Source organism: Ambystoma mexicanum, chromosome 2q (genome assembly GCF_040938575.1).
Source record: "Ambystoma mexicanum isolate Mex_15411 chromosome 2q, UKY_AmexF1_1, whole genome shotgun sequence".
Classification (NCBI taxonomy): domain Eukaryota; kingdom Metazoa; phylum Chordata; class Amphibia; order Caudata; family Ambystomatidae; genus Ambystoma; species Ambystoma mexicanum.
In genome coordinates, this window is record NC_090924.1 from 871228382 (window position 1) to 871251569 (window position 23188).

Below are 23188 nucleotides of genomic sequence, written 5' to 3' on the forward strand. Positions count from 1 at the left end.
ATTATAGACTGCTTACCTATAAAAACCCCTGTATCACTCCCACTGATGCTCTCCATTGGAATTCCTGCACACTCCAGGGCCCTATATGTGCACTCCAGCAAAAGTTTGTGTTGAGGATCCATTCGCTCAGCTTCGGTATCATTGATATTGAATAATCTGTTATCAAATTCATTGAATCTGACAAATAAGAATTGTAAAGATGCAATTAAGTGATATTGCAACAGTGAAGCATTCAGACTACATTTAACATTTTAGTTGAATATTTATCTAGATATACATCTACAGCCATCTCATTCAAGGCAAACAACAGAAAATCAGTATGTCAATTATTCCCAAGCCCTTCCCTTTCATATGATGGTTAATCATGGTTAACGGGGAACTGTTAATTGTTATAGTTAAAAATGTTTACAAGAGCTAATTGAACTGAATAAGATGACATGGCTGTCAAAGTAAGAATGAGGCTAGAATTAAAACAACCATTGAACAGGAATACACAAAGCAAGATTCTGTAGACTCAAAGGGCCTCAAATGATCTCAGAGGGAGTGGAACATACTTCATTTTGACACTTGACATCAGAATGGTTATTCATGTTGACGCTAAAGATCTTTATCAAATAAACCACATGGTTATACATATCCAAAGAAACAGAGAACATCACGGATAGTAATCATGACATTCTGTGAGCTGATTAAGTATACCTCAATGAATTGTTTTGAAAACAATATCAATGAAAATGTGTAATCTAGATCAGTTACTATGTTATTTACATATTTGAACTTGTTCCATTCTTTTGTTGTGCCTCGACTTGCTGATACATGTTTCAAGCCACTGCTCTCCTCAAAGCAAGATTTAAGAATCACTATATAATGTCTGACATTTTTATGATATTCTTCTAGTTCTAAGATTTAGTTATCTGCCAAATATTTTAAAGTAGACAACTTAAAAGCCACCTTTACCAGTAATGAACATACATTGAAATGTTCAAATACAATCACGAATACAATAAGATTGATAAACATTGCAGTTATTTGTAGCGGTTTTATATATTATTGCAATTAAGAAAATTCCTATTCTAAGAATTAGGAAATCACTCAACATTTTCTGAAGTAAAAATTCTTCAAGCTTATATTTTAAGGAATAAGTGACATTCATGACAATAATTGGAAGCCAATAATTGGATAGAAGACAGGTACAATTAATATACTTTTTGGTTTCTGAATCTGCGAACAAAATGTAAGAGAAAGTAGTCAATAGATGTGTAAAAGTCCCAAACTGTGCACAAGTAGTGGAGGAATGGACTAAAATACCATCCCTAAACTAAATCATATCCTTAAACAAATTAAAATGAATGGAGGTGTTAGACATCTTGGCTCTTACTTTTTGAACGATTTGGAATTTTCTCTGGTCAAAAAAGGGATTAACTGCAACACTGCTTGTTTGAATGTATTCTAGTTCATCTTTATCATCCGTGCTGATTCAATTAAGTCTAGAACGTCTTATTCCTACTTGGATGCCTATATTTTCTGTTGAGTATAGTCTTTGCACTTTCTCTATATTTGTCAAATATATGATCCTTTGCAACCAGTCTTGCCCTTATCAACAAGTCTAGAACATCTTTTTTCTTTTTGAATGTTGATATATAAATATTAAAATGAAGACTTTTTTCAAAGATCCCTCCTATGCTTGCACTTTCATCACCTAAGTGTAGAGTGTGTGCAAGAAAGAACAACGATTCTGCATATTCCAACACCAAACGCTGGCTCTTGATCTAGCAGTTGCCTTGCGAGCCAGGCATGTGGAAACAGGCTTCTCTTTGGGCATCACCCCCTGATGGTCTTGTCTTTCTGAGAACCCTTGAATTGCAATGCTGATGTATTCATCAAACCTAGTGAGACCGTTTTTATTATTACTTAGTAATCATTTCACTCATTGTATTTCTCTGGTTTAGTAGTTTTAGTCTAGCTGCCTACGTATTAAGCAAACCTTAGTCAGCAATAAAGCATGCCTTAGTCAGCAATTAAATACTCACATTGACCCTGAAGCCCCACATGTATCTTATGATCCTAGGGGAAGTGTATATTCTCTCTAAGCTGTCTTTCACTGTGTTCAGATATTCTATGGCTTGTCATACATGCTTCATATTCTGCATCATCTTTTCTGTTTATTTTTCAAATACGAGTAAGCATATCAAACAAAAAACTACCCCACACATAATTCCAACCTTGCATCCATGTTGCCCTGATCAATTCTAGTCCATTAAGGCCTTTATCTGTGTTTCCTGAACACCCAAACATCATCTTTTCCACTGCGAACAGCCCTCTTCATCGGGCTGTCCCATTAGGCAAACAAGACAAACCAAAATACACTACATCAACCGGGAAAGCAGGGAAACGTCTTCTGTAAGCTCAGAACAACATCTGGCCAATGTTGAATCTCCATGGTTTTGCAAGAGAAACAGCATAACTATGGAGGGGAAACCACAGAATTGAACAATAGGTTTATAAGATCTTGTCTTCATTCTATAGACATTTAAAGGTGCTTTAAAACCGGCCACAACCTGTTCACAGCAGATGTACCTAATAATCTCTTCCAGCCTTGCCCCAGATCAAAATGCCATGTCCCCACTTTCTGAATGGGCCCCAAAAGAGAAATATCAATGTCCACCTGTGAGCGCAAAAAACCCACCTATCCAGAGTAGGAGAAGAGACAGGGCAAACAGTTTTATGGAAGGAGATAAACAAACAAGTGATCAGCAGAGGTTGGTAGGTAAGCCATATAGGATTAATACACTTTCAGGCAGCATGCAGAACAAATTTTAGGGTAGTCCGAAAAATAAGGGAAATTGACAGCAGTGCGGCTTGCTTTAGTTCTACGATGAACATGAAAACTGATATCCTCTGGGGAAAAACGACCACACAAAGCAAGAACTCCTTCATCCACGACCCTACTGAATAATATCAGGATCCTCGCTAGGTATTGCAAGTCTGATGGAAAGGGACTACCAGTTGCACCCATCTACTGTGGTCACACAGAGCCTGTGTTGAACTGTGAGTTGTGGTGATTGACAGGCAGAAGAGCAGCACAGGAAAATCGGCTATTCGAGTCCTGGGGCCTAATATAAGTAACCTACATTATTAGTATAGTTTTTTATCATAAGGCTTTAGGGTAAAGAATGAGAGTGATTCAGGATCAACTTAAACACCATACAATTCTCCCAATGCACTCTACTACTGTACAATTCTAAATGTATTCATGAATGTTAATAACAACAAAACAATAGGCTAATACACTTTCTTACTACATTTTTGTTAATATGGGATGATCCCATGCTAAGAAAAACATTTTATTTCCTTAGTAACACAACGAAAGCAAAAGGAATTGCCTACACGTGTTTCACACATTTTGTGGTGTTTAGGTTAGACCCTATATATGAACTACACATTGGTGTGAATGGTGCTTTGTTGCTCACTCTGAGCAATTTTCTTTTTATGCTAGTGTGTGTAACTCTAGTTTTAAACACAGCCTCTGTTGGGGCACCTCTTGCAGTGAGGACTGACCTAGATAGACATAGCTATTTTATCTGACATATAAATCTGCACACCATAAAAGCATGAGACTAGTCGGAACACAATTGCCAAATAATAGTATTAGGTGCTCCCCAAGATCAAGTGTCTGTATATATAACTATAATAAGTGACAAGGCCCAGATTGTCCTGGAACCTTCAATGGAATACCCCAACAATGATTGGACATAGCCACCCACTTTTGACTATTTACATAAAAACAAGAAGTCTACTGACTAAAGATAAAAGATGAACTAGAAATATTATGTGCATCTGGGACAGAACTGCTGTGCAAAGTCCAGGCTGTAAACAAGGCATTTTCCAAAGTGGTGTGGCAAGTTTCTGCCATACGCTTGCCCACTGCTATCTGTTACGCTCACCTGGTCTCTGCAGAGGCGTTGAGGCACGGTTGCAGCCCTCCCGGGGGTGAGGTCGCTCGGGTCCGAATTCGCCCTCTGTGCTTATGTGGTGATTGGTGGTAATAGGTGATGCTGCTCGGGACTGCTCCTGCATGGTGAATAGGGGCCGTGCGTATGCCAGCTTGCGTACCTGATCCCCTTCCAGACCCCTTCTCCCAAACCGTGGTACTAGTGGGATGCGCTGTCCCTGGAAAGCTCACCTGTTGATTAGTTTTGGCGAGCACTCCGTCCTGCTGCTTCTGGCAGGGGCGCTTGTATGATCTGGACCGAGTTCCTTCACTGGTCCCTTTTGATGTTTGCTCTTTTGCTTTATTCCCTTGCAGGTGATGTTGCCGGCCCGGCAGAAACTGCAGAGCTTGAGGCAACAGCCGGAGGGAATGGGGAACGAAGCTGCAGCAGTACAGTAGCTGGTAAGTTGTTAACTAGGGGGCGCGTGGGGTTCAAATGCGGCGTGGCCCAGGACAGATGTTCTAACATTGTCTTTCTTCTTCTTCACAGGGTCCGAGTTCGTGGTTGCGGAGTGCGATGCTACGGCGTCGGGATCAAGATCACTGGATGTCAGGAGATGAGTCTGCAGTTGAAGCGATGAAGCATCGGTTTCCTGGAGGTGAGTATGCAGGAGAACTCCTGGTTTCCAAAGGTAAGTAAACTGGTCCAAGCGGCGGTGAGCGTCACGTTGCACGTGAGTGCACAGTAACGCGAAGCACCGGCCTTAAGGATGGAGCAGCTTATATAGTTGAGCTTCTGAAGCCACGCCCACCAGGATCAGCCTGCCTGCCACACCCTGCCACACCCGATGAATTTGCACATGAAGACCAGGCCTTGGGAGGCACACCCGATGAGTCAGCACATGAGGATGTTCTCTGAAAATAAAGTCTTTCAGCTCCTGGAAAGTTCTTGTAAAATAAAAGCACTCCTGCACTGAAATAAAGTGTTCCTGCTCACATTTCTATATGAGGCGCCAGGACTGAGTCCAGCCAGGGCCCCTGTGTTTATAGGTCCCAAAGGGACATAAGTGAGTCAAGTGACCCATTGCCCCCATCACTAGATGGTGTGGTTTTTGTGTTCTGGGGCCTGTGGCCATGACACTAAGACACTATTTCACTTTCAAGAAGTAGTTTTTACCAGCTGTCCCTGCAAGACAGTAAAAGGCTGGGTAATTGGAAGTGTAAAAAAGCACTGCCCCTAAAACCGGAAGTGCATTCAGATAGAACTGGTCGCGCGCATTTGAGAAGTGCTTTGGAAGTACTGTTGGCTGTTTTGGCTGCCCTGCTGGGGAGAAACAGTGCGTCCTGCCTCAACAAACTCAACACTATCTAAAAACCTATGTGATATTGCTGTTGGTGTTGGACTATACTTGCTGCAGAAAATGTATTCACTTGGAAGCTTACCTTCTACATATTTATTTTTGTTTTTGTCTTGGACTTAGGCCAAGTAATTGGAAGTGTAGTAGCTGCGCCCCTAAAACCAGAAGTGCCTTCAAATAGAACGAGTTGCGCGCATTTGCACACACGCATTTGAGAAGTGCTTTGGAAGTGCTGTTGGCAGTTTTGGCTGGTCCTGCTGGGGACAAACTGTGCATTCTGCCTCAACAAACTCAACACGATCTAAGGACCTATGTGATATTGATGTTGGACTATACTAGCTGCAGGAAATGTATGGACTTGATAGCTAACCTTCTACATATGTATTTCAGTTTTTGTCTTTGATTTAGGCTGAACAATTGGAAGTGTAAAGTAGCTCCGTCCCTAAAACTGGAAGTGCCTTCAAATAGAACTGGCTCCGCGTATTTGCACGCACGCATTTGAGAAGTGCTTTGGAAGTGCTGTTGGCTGTTTTGGCTGGTCCTGCTGGGGAGAAACGGTGTGTTGTGCCTCAACAAACTCAACACAATCTAAGGACCTATGTGATATTGCTGTTGAACTATACTTGCTGCAGAAAATGTATGGACTTGGTAGCTAATTTATTTATTTATCTAACCTTCTACTATTTATTTCTGTTTTTGTCTTTGATTTAGGTTGAGTAATTGGAAGTGTAAAATAGCTCTGCCCCTAAAACTGAAAGTGCCTTCAAAAAGAACTTGCGCGCGCATTTGAGCGTGATCATTTGTGAAGTGCTTTCGAAGTGCTGTTGGCTGTTTGATAGGTGTTGGGTGTCCGATCTTGTGCTATTGTGCTACTGTGACGGCCCCTCGTATACAACAACACTTGAGCGAGTAACTCAATTTCTCAGCAGAGTCACTAGTCTGCTGTTTATTGCTGAGTGAGTTGCGACCTAAGAACAGCTAACTGGAACTAGCCTCAACTGGTGTCTCAGACCCTGCTAGCACGATCAGGCTAGTCTCTAAAGCGGTTTCCAAATTGGGCATGCAGGTGAGAGTGAGGCGACTACATAACGTTAAGGATGGAAGTAAGTGTACTTGTGAACACTGGGTTGGTGTGAAAATCGGGTGATGATGGTATGAATAACGACGGCGTTGAACATGAGGAAAGCTTGGAATGAGGTGAAAATGTTGCAAAAAGAGGTAGTAATACGAAAGGCAATAAGCCCCCACCGCTGTTATCCCCGGGGCGACCCTATCCACGAAGGGCTAGTAGAGCATGCCCACCTAAGACAATGAGTACGCTGAAAAAAGTGGCAAAAATGACCATCTACTTTGCCAAAGTGGGTGGTCACAGCGGAAAGAATTCCATCGATGAGGAGTGGGCTGTGCAAGAGATCATGTCCAACCGAATGCATCACTAACCTGTCTGGGCCCGAAATGTATTGAAAGGGTATATGTCCCCCGGTACTACCTGACAATGAGGTAAATAACATAGTAGAGCCTACTGAATGTTTGAATAGGGAGGCAATGGGTTTTGGAATGGTACAATTTCCTTGAATAAGGGAACAGTAAGTCTGAATGTATGTGGGATTGAAGACATTGGGCCTCATTATAAGGGTGGCGGATATGGTATGAATGGTACCGGTAAGGCACCGGCACCGTTCATACCGTACCGCTGAATTACAAGTTCTGCTCGTGGGTGGCTGACAGCCCGCCAGGTTGACCTGGTTTGGCTGTGCGGCACCTGCAAGCATAACTCGTAATTGCACCGACACCGTTATGAATGGTGCCGGTGCAACCATGCTCCCCACCCCCATTCTGCCCTATCGGGCAGACTGGGGATCAGGAGCCTGGCAATACCGTCACCCGCAAATGGGCAATTACCGGCCCATTCAACGCATAATGGGCCGGTTATTGCCCAATCGCGGCGGCGGTGCCGGTAGCGAGTTTGGTGGGAGGCGTGCCTGTAAAACAGGCACGGCTACCGCCAAGCTCGTAATGAGGCCCAATGTTTTTGAAGAATTGCAGGATAATTCACCCATAGGGGGTGGTGGCAGTGAAACTCTAGTTATGTGTAACGTTGACGCCATGTTTTGTCGCCAATGGTGTTGGGTCGCAAATAACCTGAGTAGCAGTGATAATGTGAGGTGTGGGGGAATACAACAATGTCCACTCCAGTCAGCGCATGTGACAACCAGGGCTTAGCACATAATCTGGGAACTAATAAGTCTGAGGAGCAAAGATTTGCTAATGCTCTTGAGCCCACACTAGTAGACTCTGCAATTGATGTGTGTCTCTACCCTGTTCTGCATGAAGATGATGGTGGCAAAATGCTGGGTCCAGCAGTAAATATAGGTGAGAGTGAGCAAGTGATGGGACAAGAGGAAATAATGAATTTACATCTCTCCCAAGATGCCAACAATAGTGACATGAGTATGTCATCCACCGCAATGTTGGAAGTCTTTCAAAACCTTTTAAACACACTGGTGAGGCAATGTGAACGGATGGAAAAGAAACTTGACATTCAGTCACTGTTGCTTCATAAAAGCATAACGATTTAGGAAACCATGTAGAGATTGTGCAACGAGTATTAATGGTGAGCAGTGGCAGCATAGGGTAAACAAGGGTGATGTCAGAGGTAGATGTGATGTGGCAGATCATACAAACCAAGCACAGTGTGATGCCATATGGCAGGCAACAAATTCAACATGATTAGCCATATCAGATCCAGATACCCTAGTAGCTGAGACAGAGCAGCGCAGTGAGATCAACAATCAAATATTGATAAATAAAAATAGTAAGAAAATAAAGAATAAGAAAAAGAAGCAAATTTCACAAGCTGCCAGGAATGTGCGGAGAAATTGAAATGGATGCATTAACATAAGTGATAAAGCAAGCAATCAATAATAATCAGGCGCAGAGAATAGACTTGACCGTGTGTGGGATAGCGCATAACCACATCAAATCAGTACTAGGTGGAAATAGGGAATTTACACCCCGACTAGGGAAGGAGGCACTCAAACAGTGGCAAGAAGGAGGGAATGCAAAAGGGAATTTGCGGTGAAGGAAGGAGAGAGGCTTAGGTATGCGCAATTATGGCATTGGGTGTTGAATCCTGCGATAAAAGGAGCAGCGACCAGGAAGACAACGCAATTTGAAAATTCCTACTATCCAATGATGGCTCAAAGGGGCTGATATCTAAACTGTATAGGGTATTAGACAAGGCAACCCCTAAGCAACAGTGGCCATATATGCAGAGGTGGGAGCAGATCTTGGGGAGGGATATTGGGAGGGAGGAATGGGAGAGGCTTTGGAGGATGATCCCTAAGTTGGCAAGAGCATCCCAGTTGCAAGATGCATGGTTTTAGGTATTACTCGGCTGGCACCACGCGCCAGCCCAACTCCACAAGATATATCCGGGAGCATCAGGGAATTTGCTGGAGGGGATGCGGGATGGAGGGCACAGTGGAGCATATCTGGTGGAGGTGTCCAAAAATAGAGCCATTTTGGAGGGAGTTACAAAGGGCACGGGAGCAGGCCTACAGGTCAGGAGATAGCAGGCCACCGGAACAGATTCTATTAGGAATTAGAGGGGGGGCTGCAGCGAGGCAACCCAGATCTCGAGAAAAGGCGAGAGTGGTTCTAACACTAGCAGCTATGTTACTAATAGCACAGAGGTGGAAAAGCTCAGAGGTACCCATGATGCAGGACTGGTTGCGGAAAATATGGGAAATTATAGCCCTGGAATGGGCAACATACGCTAGGGACGACAATGTGCATAATTTTGCAAAGGACTGGGGAGACACCTTAGCCTTCCTCAAGGATGACTTTCGGGTTGTATGGTGCCCCCAGCAACTAAAACATTTGGACCTGCAATGAACTATGGCAATCCGTCCATGGAAGGAATGGACCAGGGAATGCTCAGAAGCCGCTCCTGGGGGAGGAGGGATCAGTTGGGGAGATGTTTAACATGTTGTAAAACCAATAAAAAGAGTTTTAAAAAAATAGACATAAAAGTACATACAAATTGAAAAAGCAAACTATATAAAAGAAGACAAAAAGATGTAAATATTGAAAACAGATAAAGCAATTCTATGTGATATCATCTAAACAAGGGGCATTCAAGAAATTCATTACATCTATCCTTAATGACATTTTGTTGGCTGAAAAAATCATAGACCAAAACGTTTCAACATCAAGTGATTGACAGCTAACAAAATGTTTGTACAGATGGAAGCAGTGCCTCTGATTCTTCAAATTGGGACATTTAGCCACTTTTTGTTTCAATTTTTCAGCTTTGTTGATTCAATGGCAACATTGGCAAATATTCAATGTTTGGTCGCAGATTTTTCGACAAGCCAAGACCTGGTACGTCGCCCAAAAATTCAATCTTATTCACAGCCATGCGTTTCTTAATTCGGTAGTTTGACACCTAACCAAGTAACCTTGAACTGAGCGCAGAGGTTTAATAGCGAATGGGTTTTGACTGAAATCTTTATAACCAATACACACCTGTCGTGTTTTAATCCAATCAAACAACAATAGCTTTGTCTTCGCTCTGGTTGGGTTATCTATTAAACGTTAATTCGCTATATTAGCCTCAAATAACACCTCAGCAACTATCTTTTTCCAAGTTTGAATAAATTTGTGGTTTGAAGAATTAACATAGCAGGACAAAACAGATAGAAGATGGTTATCGTGCAAGGACATGAACCACTTTCTGTAAAGCAGACATAGTTTCCATAAGTACAAACAACGCAATGAGGTAATGCCCAGAACATACCACACAATAGCCATTGGAATTGCTTTAGGGAGGCATAGTACTTCTTTCCAATATTTGCCTTCCAACTTCACTAAAAAGTATTCAGATAGTATCATTTTGGTTTCAGTTCCATAGAGAACCTGAGTAGATGCCTCTTGGATAAAAAATGTAATCAAAGGGATACAAGAAAACATCTGATATCTGGCAAGCAACATTTTAGCCTTTGAGGTCGCAACAACCAATTTTCGAAACTATAGAGGCCAAATAAGGTGCATCAGAGGATAAGTTATTTATATTTATTATTTATTTAGTTGATTTAATCAAGTTAATGATTTTTACAACAGATCGAAATCAAAACGAAGTGTATAACCAGAGTAGAGCGGAGGGCTGCAAGCAAGGAAGAGGAAAAAAAAAAAAAAAAGGGAAGTTTTCAGAGAGATAGAATAAACTTCAGAGTCTGTGTAGTAGCGATAGTCCAGGTATTTCTTTCTCCGCTCATCAAACGTGTCCACCACATTTCTTCTTCCCTGGAATATGATGCAGAAAGGTGTGGTAGCAGAAATTTCTCTCCTACGGCTCTGGTTCCAGGGCAATTTAAAAGAAGATGGCGTATGGTTTCTACGTGTGTCTCGTTTTTACAAAAACGACACGTGTTCGAGTTACTTTGTCCTCTGAGTTTTAGGATCTCATTTGTCGGCAGTAGGTTCAGACGCGCTCTCAAGAACAGGTTTCTAGCTGCTTTATTTGGGAACTTGCTCAAGTAGTTCGGTACAATATTTAGTTTGTTTTGATAGGAAGGCAAATGACTGACAGATTTTGCTTTAGATGCAATGTTCAAGGTTTCAATCCAGTCGAGCTCACTGATTTTCCTTTTTATTTTTAGCGAATTGCAGATGAGATCCTGCTCCGAAGAGTTTGTTTCCACGAGCTTCTTTTTACGAGCCATTTCCCAGGATTTTAGCACCGAGGGGGAAGGTGTAAGTAGTTCCGTGCGTACAATAGCTAGCACATGAGGGCAGTCCAAAAGCAGCAACTTCCTGTACAGTATCATCGATTTGATTTCCACGGTCCCTTCCAACGATAATAGGCCAAGCTCTCTTCTGATCAAGGGGGCCGATGTTGACTTGCGAAGGCCTAGAACGGTGCGCCAAAATAAACCCTCTAACTTCAGCCACAGGTTTGTCGGTGTATGCGGGAGGGATTCTGCAGCATAGGTGAGGGTTGGCACCACCTTCATCTTATAAAATTTAATCAAGGGTAACAGGGAAAAACCACCGAACTTGTTGTCCAAAGCCCGGCCTTGTCCCGCTAGGTTTTTTACCTTGGTCATTAAGCTGCTTTGGAGGGTTGCATTTACACTCGAGCAGTCCAAAGCTACTCCCAAGTATGTAATATTTGGAACTTTTTCCAGTGCTACCCCATCCAAGTACCAGGCAAGTTTTTCCTTAGGTCGTTTGTATTTTGCCATTATCAAGATCTTGGTTTTGGCTGTATTTATAGTTAGATCATTTGCTAGGATGTATGTCGCCAGATGGTCAAGTTGATGCTGGAGACCGATAGGAGTCAAGTCCATTAAGATTAAGTCATCAGCGTAGAGTAATCTCGATGTTTTCAGCTTGCCCAAAGTTGGTGGAAAAGAGCGGATTGTTTGCTCCGAAGCTTTGAAATCGCCGAGGTAGGCGATAAAGAGTGACGGAGCCAGTGGGCAACCCTGTTATTTACAACTAGGTAAATATATTGAGAAACTGCTTCTAATGGCGTAGCAGTTAGCGAACAAGTTGATTTGTTTTTTTTCTTGCCTTTGGTACCTGGGCACACCATAACCTTGGTCTTGTCTAGATTGATATTCAACACATTTTGTCTTGCATAATTTCCGAGGGCATCTAACATTCTTTGCAGGCCTTTGGGTGTCTTGGACATCAGGACTAAACCGTCCGCATAGAATAAACATGGGACTGATTTAAATCCCAACTTGGGAGCATTGGTTAGCATATGTATAATATATTTTATGAAAATCAGAAATAAAAATACACCCCTGCTTCAGCCCTCTAAAAGTAGGTATGTAATCTGATAAAATACCATCCAAAGTGAGTCAGACTTGAATGGAAGCATCAGTGTGTAATAGCATAATCAAAGTTAACAGTGTAGGTGGGCAGCTAGCTGCTTCCAATTTCATTTGTAAAAGTTCTCTCAAAACAGGATCAAATGCTGCATGAAAGTCTACAAAACCTAAGCACAGAGGCTGATGTTGAGTTGCACAATGGGCTTTGATGGTCGAAATAATCATTAGATTCACTGATGATCCCCTGCCAGCCACAAAACCCGCTTGGTAAGGGTCACAATTCGATGTTTCTAACGTCCATCTATTGAACTCCTTAGGGATCAATAGTGTGAAGAGCTTGCTTGGTACATCTAATAAAGTAATCGGTCGGTAGTTGGCAGGCACAGTTGTATCTGCTTTTTTGTATATTGGTATTATAATGGATTTTAACCATGATTTTGGTAGGACATTAGTTCGAATGATATATTGAAAAACTTCATATAGTATGTCTGTCCATTCAATTGGATGTTTTTTGAACATGAAGTTAGTCAAACCGTCCGGTCCTGGTGCCCTGGACTGAGTCGATTTTTTAATATAATTCATATGTCTTCTTTAGTAATACATAGATTAATATCCGATATACTATTTTCAAAAGCACATTTTGCCATTGTTATCTGTGTGGCAGAAGGAAGTGCGGATTTAGCATAAAGGAGTAAAAAGTAAGCATGCCATATTTGCAATGTCACCCCATTCATTTTCATTGGGACTGGAGTGGAAACATTTGTGTTGAGTTATATAAGGTTTAAATTCAGCCAAAGAGTTTTTTGGAGAACTTTGTTCCATTCGTTGATTTAAGAGCTCGGTTTGATGGTTAACTTTTTCTTCTAGTGTTCCAAAGAGTTTGAGCAAGTTGTTCTACGTGGTGTTCATAGCCATTAAAGATATTTCTATCAAAGCATTAGCTTGAGCTGGTGAAGAATTATACACTAGGTTTTTCCTGACCACTGACATTCTGCACAGAGTCAGATGATGATATGATATCACAGAAATGGTAGAATTGTGCGTCGATTGCTGAAATAGAAGAGGTGACTGTGAGCGATTTTGATGTTCACACTCATGGAAAACTTCTGCATTGGAAGCTTCAAAGGAGTGTTTCCATGTTGCAGCTGAGGTTTTAGATACCAGGGAAGTTAACATGCGCTCTCCTTCTTGTTGTTATAGCAACAACTGTCGACTCTTAACCTAGTTTTGGTTTCTCGTTTTTATGAACTTTAAAGTTAGGAGTTGTTCCTTGAAGTCCAAATATTTAACTGCTCTCATGTTCCTGGGAAAGTCACTTTTTGCCGCAAAGTAGCATCATATGCATGCTTTGGTTTATAAAGCAAATTTGATGATTTATTAGATTGTGTTACAAAAAGCTGCAGGGCTGTGACACAGGGATCAGTTGCGTGCTCATTTGAATCCATAACTGAATATTGAGAATGAGTTCGACAAGCTTGACAATCCTGACGTAGATTGTCAAGCTTGTTTGGTGTCCATCAAAAATGATTTTTAGCTGTATTGGTAGATATATATCCAGAATATGTTTGCTTTGTTTGATTTTTATTCGCTGTTTTCCAAAGCCACAACAGAGTTACCATATTAATGTTCGTTCTGGGTTTGTTTAATCATTTCCAATCTTGATGCATTAACAAAGGTATGTTCATCTACATAAACATAATACATTATTCAAGATTGAAGGCCTCTGGACCATGTGGGGCTAGCTGGACAATCTCCTGATAATGCTCCATTTGTCCTAATTAGGGAATTACTTTTCATGAAGGCGCACCATCTGTTGATAGTTGGATTATCGTGAAGCCATTTGTTATTCAAAAATTGTAAATTTAAATCTCCTGCTAATCTGATGGCTGAAATGTTATCCGATGCCAATATTATTTTTATGATGGTAGTCAGGTCTGCAAAGAAGATCTCTATAATTTTTGAATGACTCCAATAAATGTTAATCAACGTCAACGTTGCAGTGCCACGGGTAATTTTAACTAACTGAATGTAATGGCTTGGTGAAGCTCAAGCCTCAGAGCTGTAACCAGATGCAATTTTGGTGGCTACTAACAGGTCCACAAAAGGACGTCCTTTACCAGATGTCTCTGCATTGACTGATGCAATTTGATAACCACTCCATATTGGATCATCATTGGATCATCAAGAAACCATGTCTCCTGTGGGATGACAATATCGAATCTGTTTAAATTATTTTGAGGATTATTTAACAGATGTGTATGACCTCTAGTATTCCAACACACCAGGGGAGTTTGAGAATTATTTATTGAAGTCAATAGTTATGCTTTAGAGGTAATTCTTGATCTTGATGACAATGGTTACCTTTGATTCTTGTAAAAAGCTAATTTTGTAAAACGGTCGGAGAGAAAAAAAGGAGATGTGAGAATATGCGTTTCAGGGATCTAGGCATTTAAAAGATTGCTGCTTAGCATGTTGAGGAGCAACAGTCAAGTCCTGCATTAATTCAAACCCTAAGTCAAACATTTCCTTGTTAGCTTGCCACAAGATATTTTGGACTACGCTTGATTGAATATGTAGTCTGACTGCAGATAAGTCAGTTGAATGAAGAAATTAGACTTGACTATGTCAGCTGAAGAGACATCTTCCAACATGGGAATCTCTCCAAAGAAGTTCAGCACACTTTCCCTGTTTAGATCATACACAAGGTAAGGGGCCGCTAAGCACCTTAACAAGAGAGAGTAATTCGATTTTGACAATTGATGCATCTGTATATTTTTCTGGGCTGATGTAGGTGTGGCCATGCTTGTTTTGTTGTTTGTTCATAGAGCTCATGACCCCGAAATATCAATGGAGTGGATAATTGTTGTTGCAAGTGGGCCGGGAACTGATGATTTGAATGGAAAGCCGTGCAAGTAATTTTTGTATCCTTGCAAGGCAACTCATGTTGTGTTAAAAAGTAAGACATAAGCGATCTTTGAATTTCCAGTTTCTGCAATTCTAATTCAGATTGCAATGGAGGCTTGCGGTCTGGTAGCATAGTTTCTCTGTCATTTGCAGAATCCTCATTGAAAGCCTGGATTAGATTATCCAAGGGTTCATAGATAACAGGAACTTTTTGGGATTTATTATCTTTGTTTAAAGAATTCAAAGTGTGTTTGGTGCCCTGCTTGCGAGGGACTGCACTCTTCGGAGCAGTTTGCATTTTTTTTATGGAAATAGCACGCTAGAAGCTTTTAGTGTTCGAAATAGTTTGTTTCTGAGGTCAAACTACATTTTTTGGTTTTTTTAAAGGCTGTAAGGTATTTTTACCTTTTTTGTTATTGCAATCATGTGCTTGCGGGCAGTCAAATATATCATATGATTGTTTACATGTCATGGAATCTGCTTGTTTTGGGAGTGCATTTGAAGATACAGGCTGGTTAAACATTGTTTGTGAATTAGGATCATCTTGAGCTCCTTGATCTACTTCGCAGGCAACAATGATATGCTCAAATGCTGGTAAGAATTTTATGTAAGGAAGTTTTCTGATTGAGTCTGTCTCTATCTTGTTTACTGTAAGGTTCTTAATTTTTACTATTTGCACAAATAGAGTGGTAAATGGCAGTGGGACTCTGAGTTATATAAGGTTTAATTTCGGCCAAAGAGTTTTTTAGAGAACTTTGTTCCTTTAGTTGATCTAAGAGCTCGGTTTGATGGTTAACTTTTTCTTCTAGTGTTCCAAAGAGTTCCAGGTGTTCAATGTGGTGTTCATAACCATTAAAGATATTTCTATCAAAGCATTAGCTTGAACTGGCAAAGAATTATCCACAAGGTTTTTCCTGACGACTGCCATTCTGCGCGGAGTCGGATGATGATATGATATCGCAGAAATGGTAGAATTATGTGTCGATTGCTGAAATAGAAGAGGTGACTGTGAGAGATTTAGATGTTCACACTCATGGAAACCTTCTGCACTGGAAGCTTCAAAAGATTGTCAGGGCATTCTAATGTAAGAACTGCAATCTCTCAAAAGGTCATCATCGACTAAAAATGTATTCTCGGCATCTAACAATTGAGGTGTTCATGCATTGCTCTTTGGCCGCCGCTTGAAAAGATTCCGTTAAATCTATCGTGAAGGGTTGAGCCAAGGGTAACGGCTAATTCGGAGATAATAAAGCTGTCAAATCATCTTGCGGCATAGAATTCTCTGGCAGAAATGAGCCTTTAGTAGTTTGAGTCGCTTTAGTTGAAAGTAGCGAATGAGGGGCTTTCCAAAAGTCTAGAGCCACTGCACACATAGTTTCATTAGATATGACGTGAATGTCTGGGGACGAAGTTAGTGTGTCACAAGTCGGTAAATAAAACATTCAAATGTCTGAGGCCAGCGTTTTCCTATTGAAAGCCGTAGATGCTGCCATTTGGTCTTTCTTCACTGCTATTTGAGCCAGCGAAGAATTAGGAAGGGCGGTGTCTAACCGTGTTAAAGGCGTGTATACTGAATTAACCACTGGCATGGTAGATTTAAGGGTATACATGCTGGGTTGCATATGCGTTATTGCCTGTGGAGTCAGGTGTTCACTATGAGTGGAATGGAAAATTATCGTTCCACTTCACAGCGATATCAAAACCAAATCAAATAATAAAATTCAGGAAGGGTAAATCAAGGAAAAAGCAAACAGTTAAGAGCAAAACAAACTAAAAACCAAAACAGAATACAAAACAATAAATAGCTAGTAAAATATAAAGTGCAAAATCAGGAGGCTAAGAAACAAGATTTACTGGCTGACGTCTGCTCGCTGCTCAGCGAAGCAGCAAAGAAGTCTTCCCAGCACTTCCAGATGCACTTACGGGATGCTCGTGTGCGGATGCGGGTGCACAGCCACCATATAGGAAGTGAACTCACAATGAGGGCGGGAGGTCGTCAAAGCTTCTTAAAGTAAAATACACCATAAAATGCAAAGTCTTGTCCTCAACGTAATGAGTGAAATCATCGTCCAGCAGGAAACAAGGATCGAAGCAGAGTGAATCAGCAAAGCAGCGTTCCAGCACTTCGAGATGCACTTACAGAAATCCAGACAATAAGTAGTGAGCTCACAGTGACAGATTTTAAGGGGTATATGCACCTTACTTCCCACAGTTCTCCATGACCCTTCTACTTAGCTCTCAGTTGCAGGGTGTGAGGGTTTCAGTATCCTGCTTCCCATGACAGTATCCAGGTTCTTGTCTCCTAAATTCTCAGTCCCGGGTTTAAGGATTCCCACGCTCTGTTGCCCACAGTTCTCTGGGTCTTTTTCTCCTTGGTTCCCAACCTCAGGAGATAGCTCCATACCTGGAGGCTGTGAGTGGTTTCTGTAAGTGGGGCTGTGAGGCTATCTCCTCTCTGGTGTCTCACCTCAAGGCTCACTCCCACAAAGCTTTGCACTATGTTGTTTGTCCTCCTGGGTGTGCTCCTTTTGGTATTAAGGTCGCCGTCTCCTTTTTTTTTACAATTTTCCTCTTCTGACTTTTCTCTAGCACCTCCTCCAAAAATCCTTAAATAGGGCTCCACCTCAGCTCTTCAATTCCTTCTAATACCTCATCTATCTACTTCCTGGTGTCACACAATGTTTCCCATTCACTTTCCTATTAACCTTGACCTTTCCATGATTTCTCTACTTATCCACCTGTTTCAACTATTCCTCTACCCACTCTCCTTCACTTTTCCTCTACTAATCCATCTCTATCACTATTTCCTCTATCCCTTTTTCTTCACTAATCCATCTCTATCACTATTTTCTCACAACCAGCTGTCTATTCCCCTTTGCAAATTCTCCACCCTTTTGGTACCTCCTTCAACCCTTTGGGAACCTCCCTTTGAATAATTTGGTTTTCTTATTTCATCCCACTGGGTCTCTTGACTCCACACTCCAGGACCTCACTGCAGCCTTCTGTCTCCTTTTTACCACGGTTTTCTGTGACTCTCCTCCATCCTTCTCTCTCCTGCTCTCCCCCGGCTCCAGGGGCTCTGTATCAGTCTTCTGTCCCCAGCTATGTCTTCATCTTTTTTCTTCACCTCTCCAGCCAGCTCCAAATGAGCTCTGCCCCCTGGCTCCACCAAATACTGACTGAGCCTGTTGCTTTTTTTATCATCTTCCCCTGTAAATTTAGATGCATGAGGGGGCGTGGCCCTGGGAGCATGTGCTCCCCTGACTCTGCCCACCAGTGCCACTCCTCAGTCCCCTTTGACGTGTCGACAATATTAACATTGCCTAATGACACCAGTTTCATTAGGGGGAGGATGGTGGGACGTATGGAGGAACAGGCACTATGGACTAAGAGTACGTTAGTCACTCAGGTGAGTAACTTACAATTACTCCTACGCCCGTCCCCGTTCCTCTGTACTGTATGGGCGATTACAACTGAAGGTATCCCCAGGGTGGAGAGTTGCCCCTCTTAAGAAAACAAGTTCCTTACCACTGCCTGACCAAATGCTGCATCCGACATGGCGCTGGCATCCAAGCAGTAGGGCTTGCAGAAGGCCGTTGTTGTTGTTGGGGTGAGGATTGGCTGCTGGGCTCCTCCTCTGGTTGCCTTCCAGTCCTAGTATGGTCCTTCTTCTTCCTGACAAACCCTGCCTTTGCCTTCTAGTCTCACTCTGTGTTAAGGGAACTCAGGTGCACCCACAAGCAACAAATGTTCTTAAAATTAAGGGTTGTCCGAAATAGTGTTTCACAACATTATTGGGAGCCAATGAAAAATAAATCAGTTAGCAAATATGAGTACACAATTTCACGCAACTGGTAATATTTTTCATCACCATTATGAGTCACTCTTGTGTGCTTTGTTGTCAGCTTTTTCAGTGGGTGCAACAAGTTGTCCACAAAGATTTGTGGCACCGAACATTCTCACTAGTGCCCAACATTTGGCGATTAACAGTTGATAAAGGACTTCATACATTTTTACACAACGGGTTGTCCCGACAGGAAAATCATTTAACCGAAACTTAATTGCTATTATTTCAATAGTGTGAGAATTATACACGTATTCTGGAATTAACACCTTTTGATCGAATGTCTCTAACCAAGAAATGTCCCAATCATATAAATCAAGGTTAAAGCATGTTTCATTTTGCACCATATGTCAAAATTTATTATGCATTTATTTAGGCATAAACCTTTTCATTAATGCAAATGCATGCAACTTATTTTAAAAGAAACAAGGAACAAATGCCAAGAAATGATATACAAGAAATCACAACGATGACCAAAGAAAATTCCCTTCAGCCATACATTAACGTACAGTAAAATTAAACAATTAACATAAACAAAACATGAATAATGGTAAAAAGTAGCACTAACTTTCAAGGAAACCTGAACTTCAACCAAACTTCATTAGATGTCAGGGTACCTCTCTGTCTAGCTGGTTGCTAGGTGCTGTAATTAGAAAAACCTGCCCTAAAGACAATGCTTGGGCTCAGGGATCTACATAAAGCTCAGATTCTAGATATTCGAATTGAGAAGCCTCTTGGCTGCTTGTCTATACTGTGCATGCAGGGTTAATACATTTTATTTCAGCGGTGGTGACCAAGTTGTTCCGCCTTCCTCAGGACCAAGAACTAATTGTTTAGGACGACCACTGAGGAAAGACAAATAAGAAGGGCTCACATCAGAGGGGACTCATTTAAACCACATCCATTTATTAAATACTGGCCTATGGACAGGTTATGAGACACCCTCCACTGAGCGAGATTCTAGGTGAGCTAAAAATGATTTAAAAATCATCACCCGATAGTGATCAACCATGCAGAATACTATCAGTTAACACACCGAAAGTAAAAGAGAAACAGCTCAGAGAAGGGGCAGGGACTGAAAGCACACCTTTGAGTGATGTGTAGGTCACTTGGATATCTCTTTGAAAAGAACAGAAAAGGATCTCTGAGTATTTGTGTCGCAAGTTTACTTTGAAATTCACTTAACATCTAGGGAATGACCCTTCACTTTGCTAGGTGTAGTGGAGAGCGAGAAAGCTATATCGGGATGGTTTTGGATCTGTTGAGAAGATGTCCTCATGCTCTAAAGCTTGAAGAGAAAGAGACAACATAAAATATATGTTGAGTTTGCCTCGAGGGTAATCTGGCCTTAAGTGTGTATCTAAATGGTTAACCTAGGAAGGATGTCCTTAACATACAGTTGGATCATTGTACCTTTGTTTCATGTGATTTTCGGTCATGTAGGGACACCCCGCCTAGAAGTAGAAAAGTTGTGGGTTCCGTGAACGTGTATTATCACACATGCAGATTCGGTTGAAGGAAAGAGAAAACTGCAGGCGGCATGTAATGGAAGGGAGAACAGAAAGATTATGAGCTTGAGAGCCATTAAGGATTTATGGTTATGGAGCATTTCTTAGTTGCGGCAGATGCACATAAATTACCTCTGTCTAGTAACATGTCAACAAGTTGCTGGGCGTCAAACGGTCTGTGCGTATCTGTTGATTGTTAGAAATGTGAAATATTAGTAAAATACCCCCCGGGCCAGCAAGAAGCATGGGTTATTCCTGTATGTCAAGTACTATGCCACAAAGCTAGATGGCTAATATTGTGTGATACTTGCCTTCCCTGAGTAGTCAGAGGGTTTAGTTGTCTCTGTGGTGTACATCGGAGTGGTCTGCCTCAGTGAACCCCGAGTAAATTCACTCACAGGACTTCTGGTCACGTGAGCTGTATCACGCGTTCCATATGTAATAGGCCGAAAAAACAGGTGGCCATCTTGTAATGGCAAGGATCCTATATCGGGTATGGGAACCCTCTTATCTAATTTTCTTACTGGAACCGAGTGAGGAAAGGTTTCTTAAAATGCTGATCTTGTATTGACTGGCAGGTTTAGCAAGCTTGAGAAAACTGTGCCCAAGCAAACTTTGTTGAGAATAATTGGACATGGAGGATGCTGGTAGGTAGCTTCACTAGCAGTGGGTCAATTTTATCTGGCAGGGCAGCATGTTTGAGGGTTCTAATTCAGCTAGGTCAGACCTTGAACTTGTAGGAATACCTGGCCCAGATTGTGTTGCTTCATAGAGGTTATATGATCCAGAGGACCACGAAAGCCATATCAAAATGGAAGTATTCTCCTCATTCAGCATCTTCATCCAAATGCAGTCAATTCTTCATTTAAGCCCCTTTCAAAGCTGTTGAGGCGATGTATCCAGGGTGTCTCTTTGTTTAGCAGGGCTCTTTGTGGGTTTGGTATGTATTGTACTATATCCAAAGCCCACCACTTTAAATCATCTGCTTTATGCTGTGTATCCATAACATGGGAGATGAGTGGTGAGGTCATGTTCTTACATCGGATTCGAGATGTATGTTAATTTATCCGTATGTGAGCCACTCTCGAAGTTTGCCATACATACCTTAATCCACATGGGCATTCTATGCAGTAGACTACATTAGGGGTTTTACAGTTTGACAAAAATCAAAGTTCCCATTCTTTTTCATTAACCATGAATGATGTTGTTTTGGTTGTGTATTTGCTAGCTTTGCATGATGCGAATGAAAAAGTTGAGGTGGTCGCACTTGTCCTTTTAGTTCTTGAATGGACTAGTTTATCCCTCAGGTTCTTTTACCGCTTGAATACGAAGAGGGGTATGATATGATATGATATGGCATTTGTAACGCACCTATACACAAGTGTTTCAAGGCGCGACGAGGCAGGGAGCGGGGAACAAGGGGAAGACAGACAACGATCCTACTAGGCCAGGTGTCATTCAGATTGCGCAAGTGCAGGGGTAGGGGGAAGGGAGAAAGTGCATGGTGAAGGGGAGGCGGGAAGTGCAGTACAAGGTAAGTAGGATAAAATAAATAAAGGGCCAGCTGGTGGCAAGTGCAAGCTAAGTGCAGACAAGTGCTGGGAACGGGGGCTGTAGGGATACAGAGACAGTCCCGCAGTGCAGGGGTTGCCAGGGAGGCAGTGCAAGTGGAGAGTGGCTGGGCCCAGGACCAAGGTCGGTGAGAGTGGCCCAGTTGCAGATTCGGTGCAGATTCAGCGAAGAATTAGCAGGGGAGAGGGAGAGAGAAAGCAGAAGCAAAGAGGAAGGTTTTGAGGTGCTTCCGGAACCGGAGATGGTTCTCCTCAAGTTTCAGGGAGGCAGGAAGGCTGTTCCAGAGGGAGTCCCCTGCCGCGGAGAGAGATCTACCCCCAGCTCGTTGCTTCGAGAAGCGGCTGACCCTGAGGGAGTTGGAGACGGATGAGCGAAGGGCTCGGGAAGGAAGATATTTAGGAAGAGAGAGTTGAAGGTATTTAGGCCCCAGGCCCCAGAAGGCCTTGTGGACAATACAGAGGGGTTTGAACTTTATCCTCGCAGCCACTGGGAGCCAGTGTAGAGTCTTCAGTCCTGGAAAGATACGGTACCTGGGCTTGAGGCCAAGGACAAGTCTTGCAGTTCTGTTCTGGATGAGTTGCAGAGGGCGGAGAGTGGAGGCAGGCAGATTAAGATAGAGGCTGTTACAGTAGTCCAGCTTTGAGAGAACCAGGGCTCGTGAGACAGTGAGCTTCTGGGGGAAGGAGAGGAAGGGAAGAATACCTCTGAGGAGGTGCAGCTGGTAGTGTGACTTCTTAGAGACGTCAGATATATGAGGAGAGAAGGAGAGTGTGGAGTCGAAGATAACCCCAAGGTTTTTTGCCTTGCAGGTAGGAGCAGGAAGAGGGCCAAGAGAGGCCGGCCGGAGAGCTGCAGGGAAGGAGGGAGTGGGTGTGCCGATGAGTAGAATCTCAGTCTTACTGGCATTAAGGCAGAGGTCATTGGCGGCACACCATTCCTGGATAGCAGACAGACAGTCAGAGATGAGGGAAGGAGAGGAGGAGGCCGAGGGTAGCCTGAAAATGAGCTGGGTATCGTCCGCATAGCACTGAAAGTTGGGGCAGAGAGCGGTGATGCGGTGGGCAAGGAGTGCCAGATACTGGTTGAACAGCCAGGGGGAGAGATTTGATCCCTGGGGGCCACCACAGGTGGAGAAAAAGATGTCAGAGAGGAAGGACCCCAGTTGGACCTGGGAGGGTCGATTGGAGAGGAAAGAGGTCAGCCACGCCAGAGCCTGACCAGTGATACCC

At 42.5% G+C, this 23188-nt stretch overlaps 1 protein-coding gene across 1 annotated transcript in view; it reads right to left on the minus strand.

The window, feature by feature from the left end:
- Positions 1-23188, minus strand: part of LOC138568814 (mycolipanoate synthase-like) — a 242797-nt gene that overhangs the window by 167522 nt on the left and 52087 nt on the right. Inside the window, exon 3 of the mRNA XM_069646586.1 lies at positions 17-177. Coding sequence (XP_069502687.1) covers positions 17-177 — 161 coding nt within the window. The remainder of the gene's footprint in view (positions 1-16; positions 178-23188) is intronic.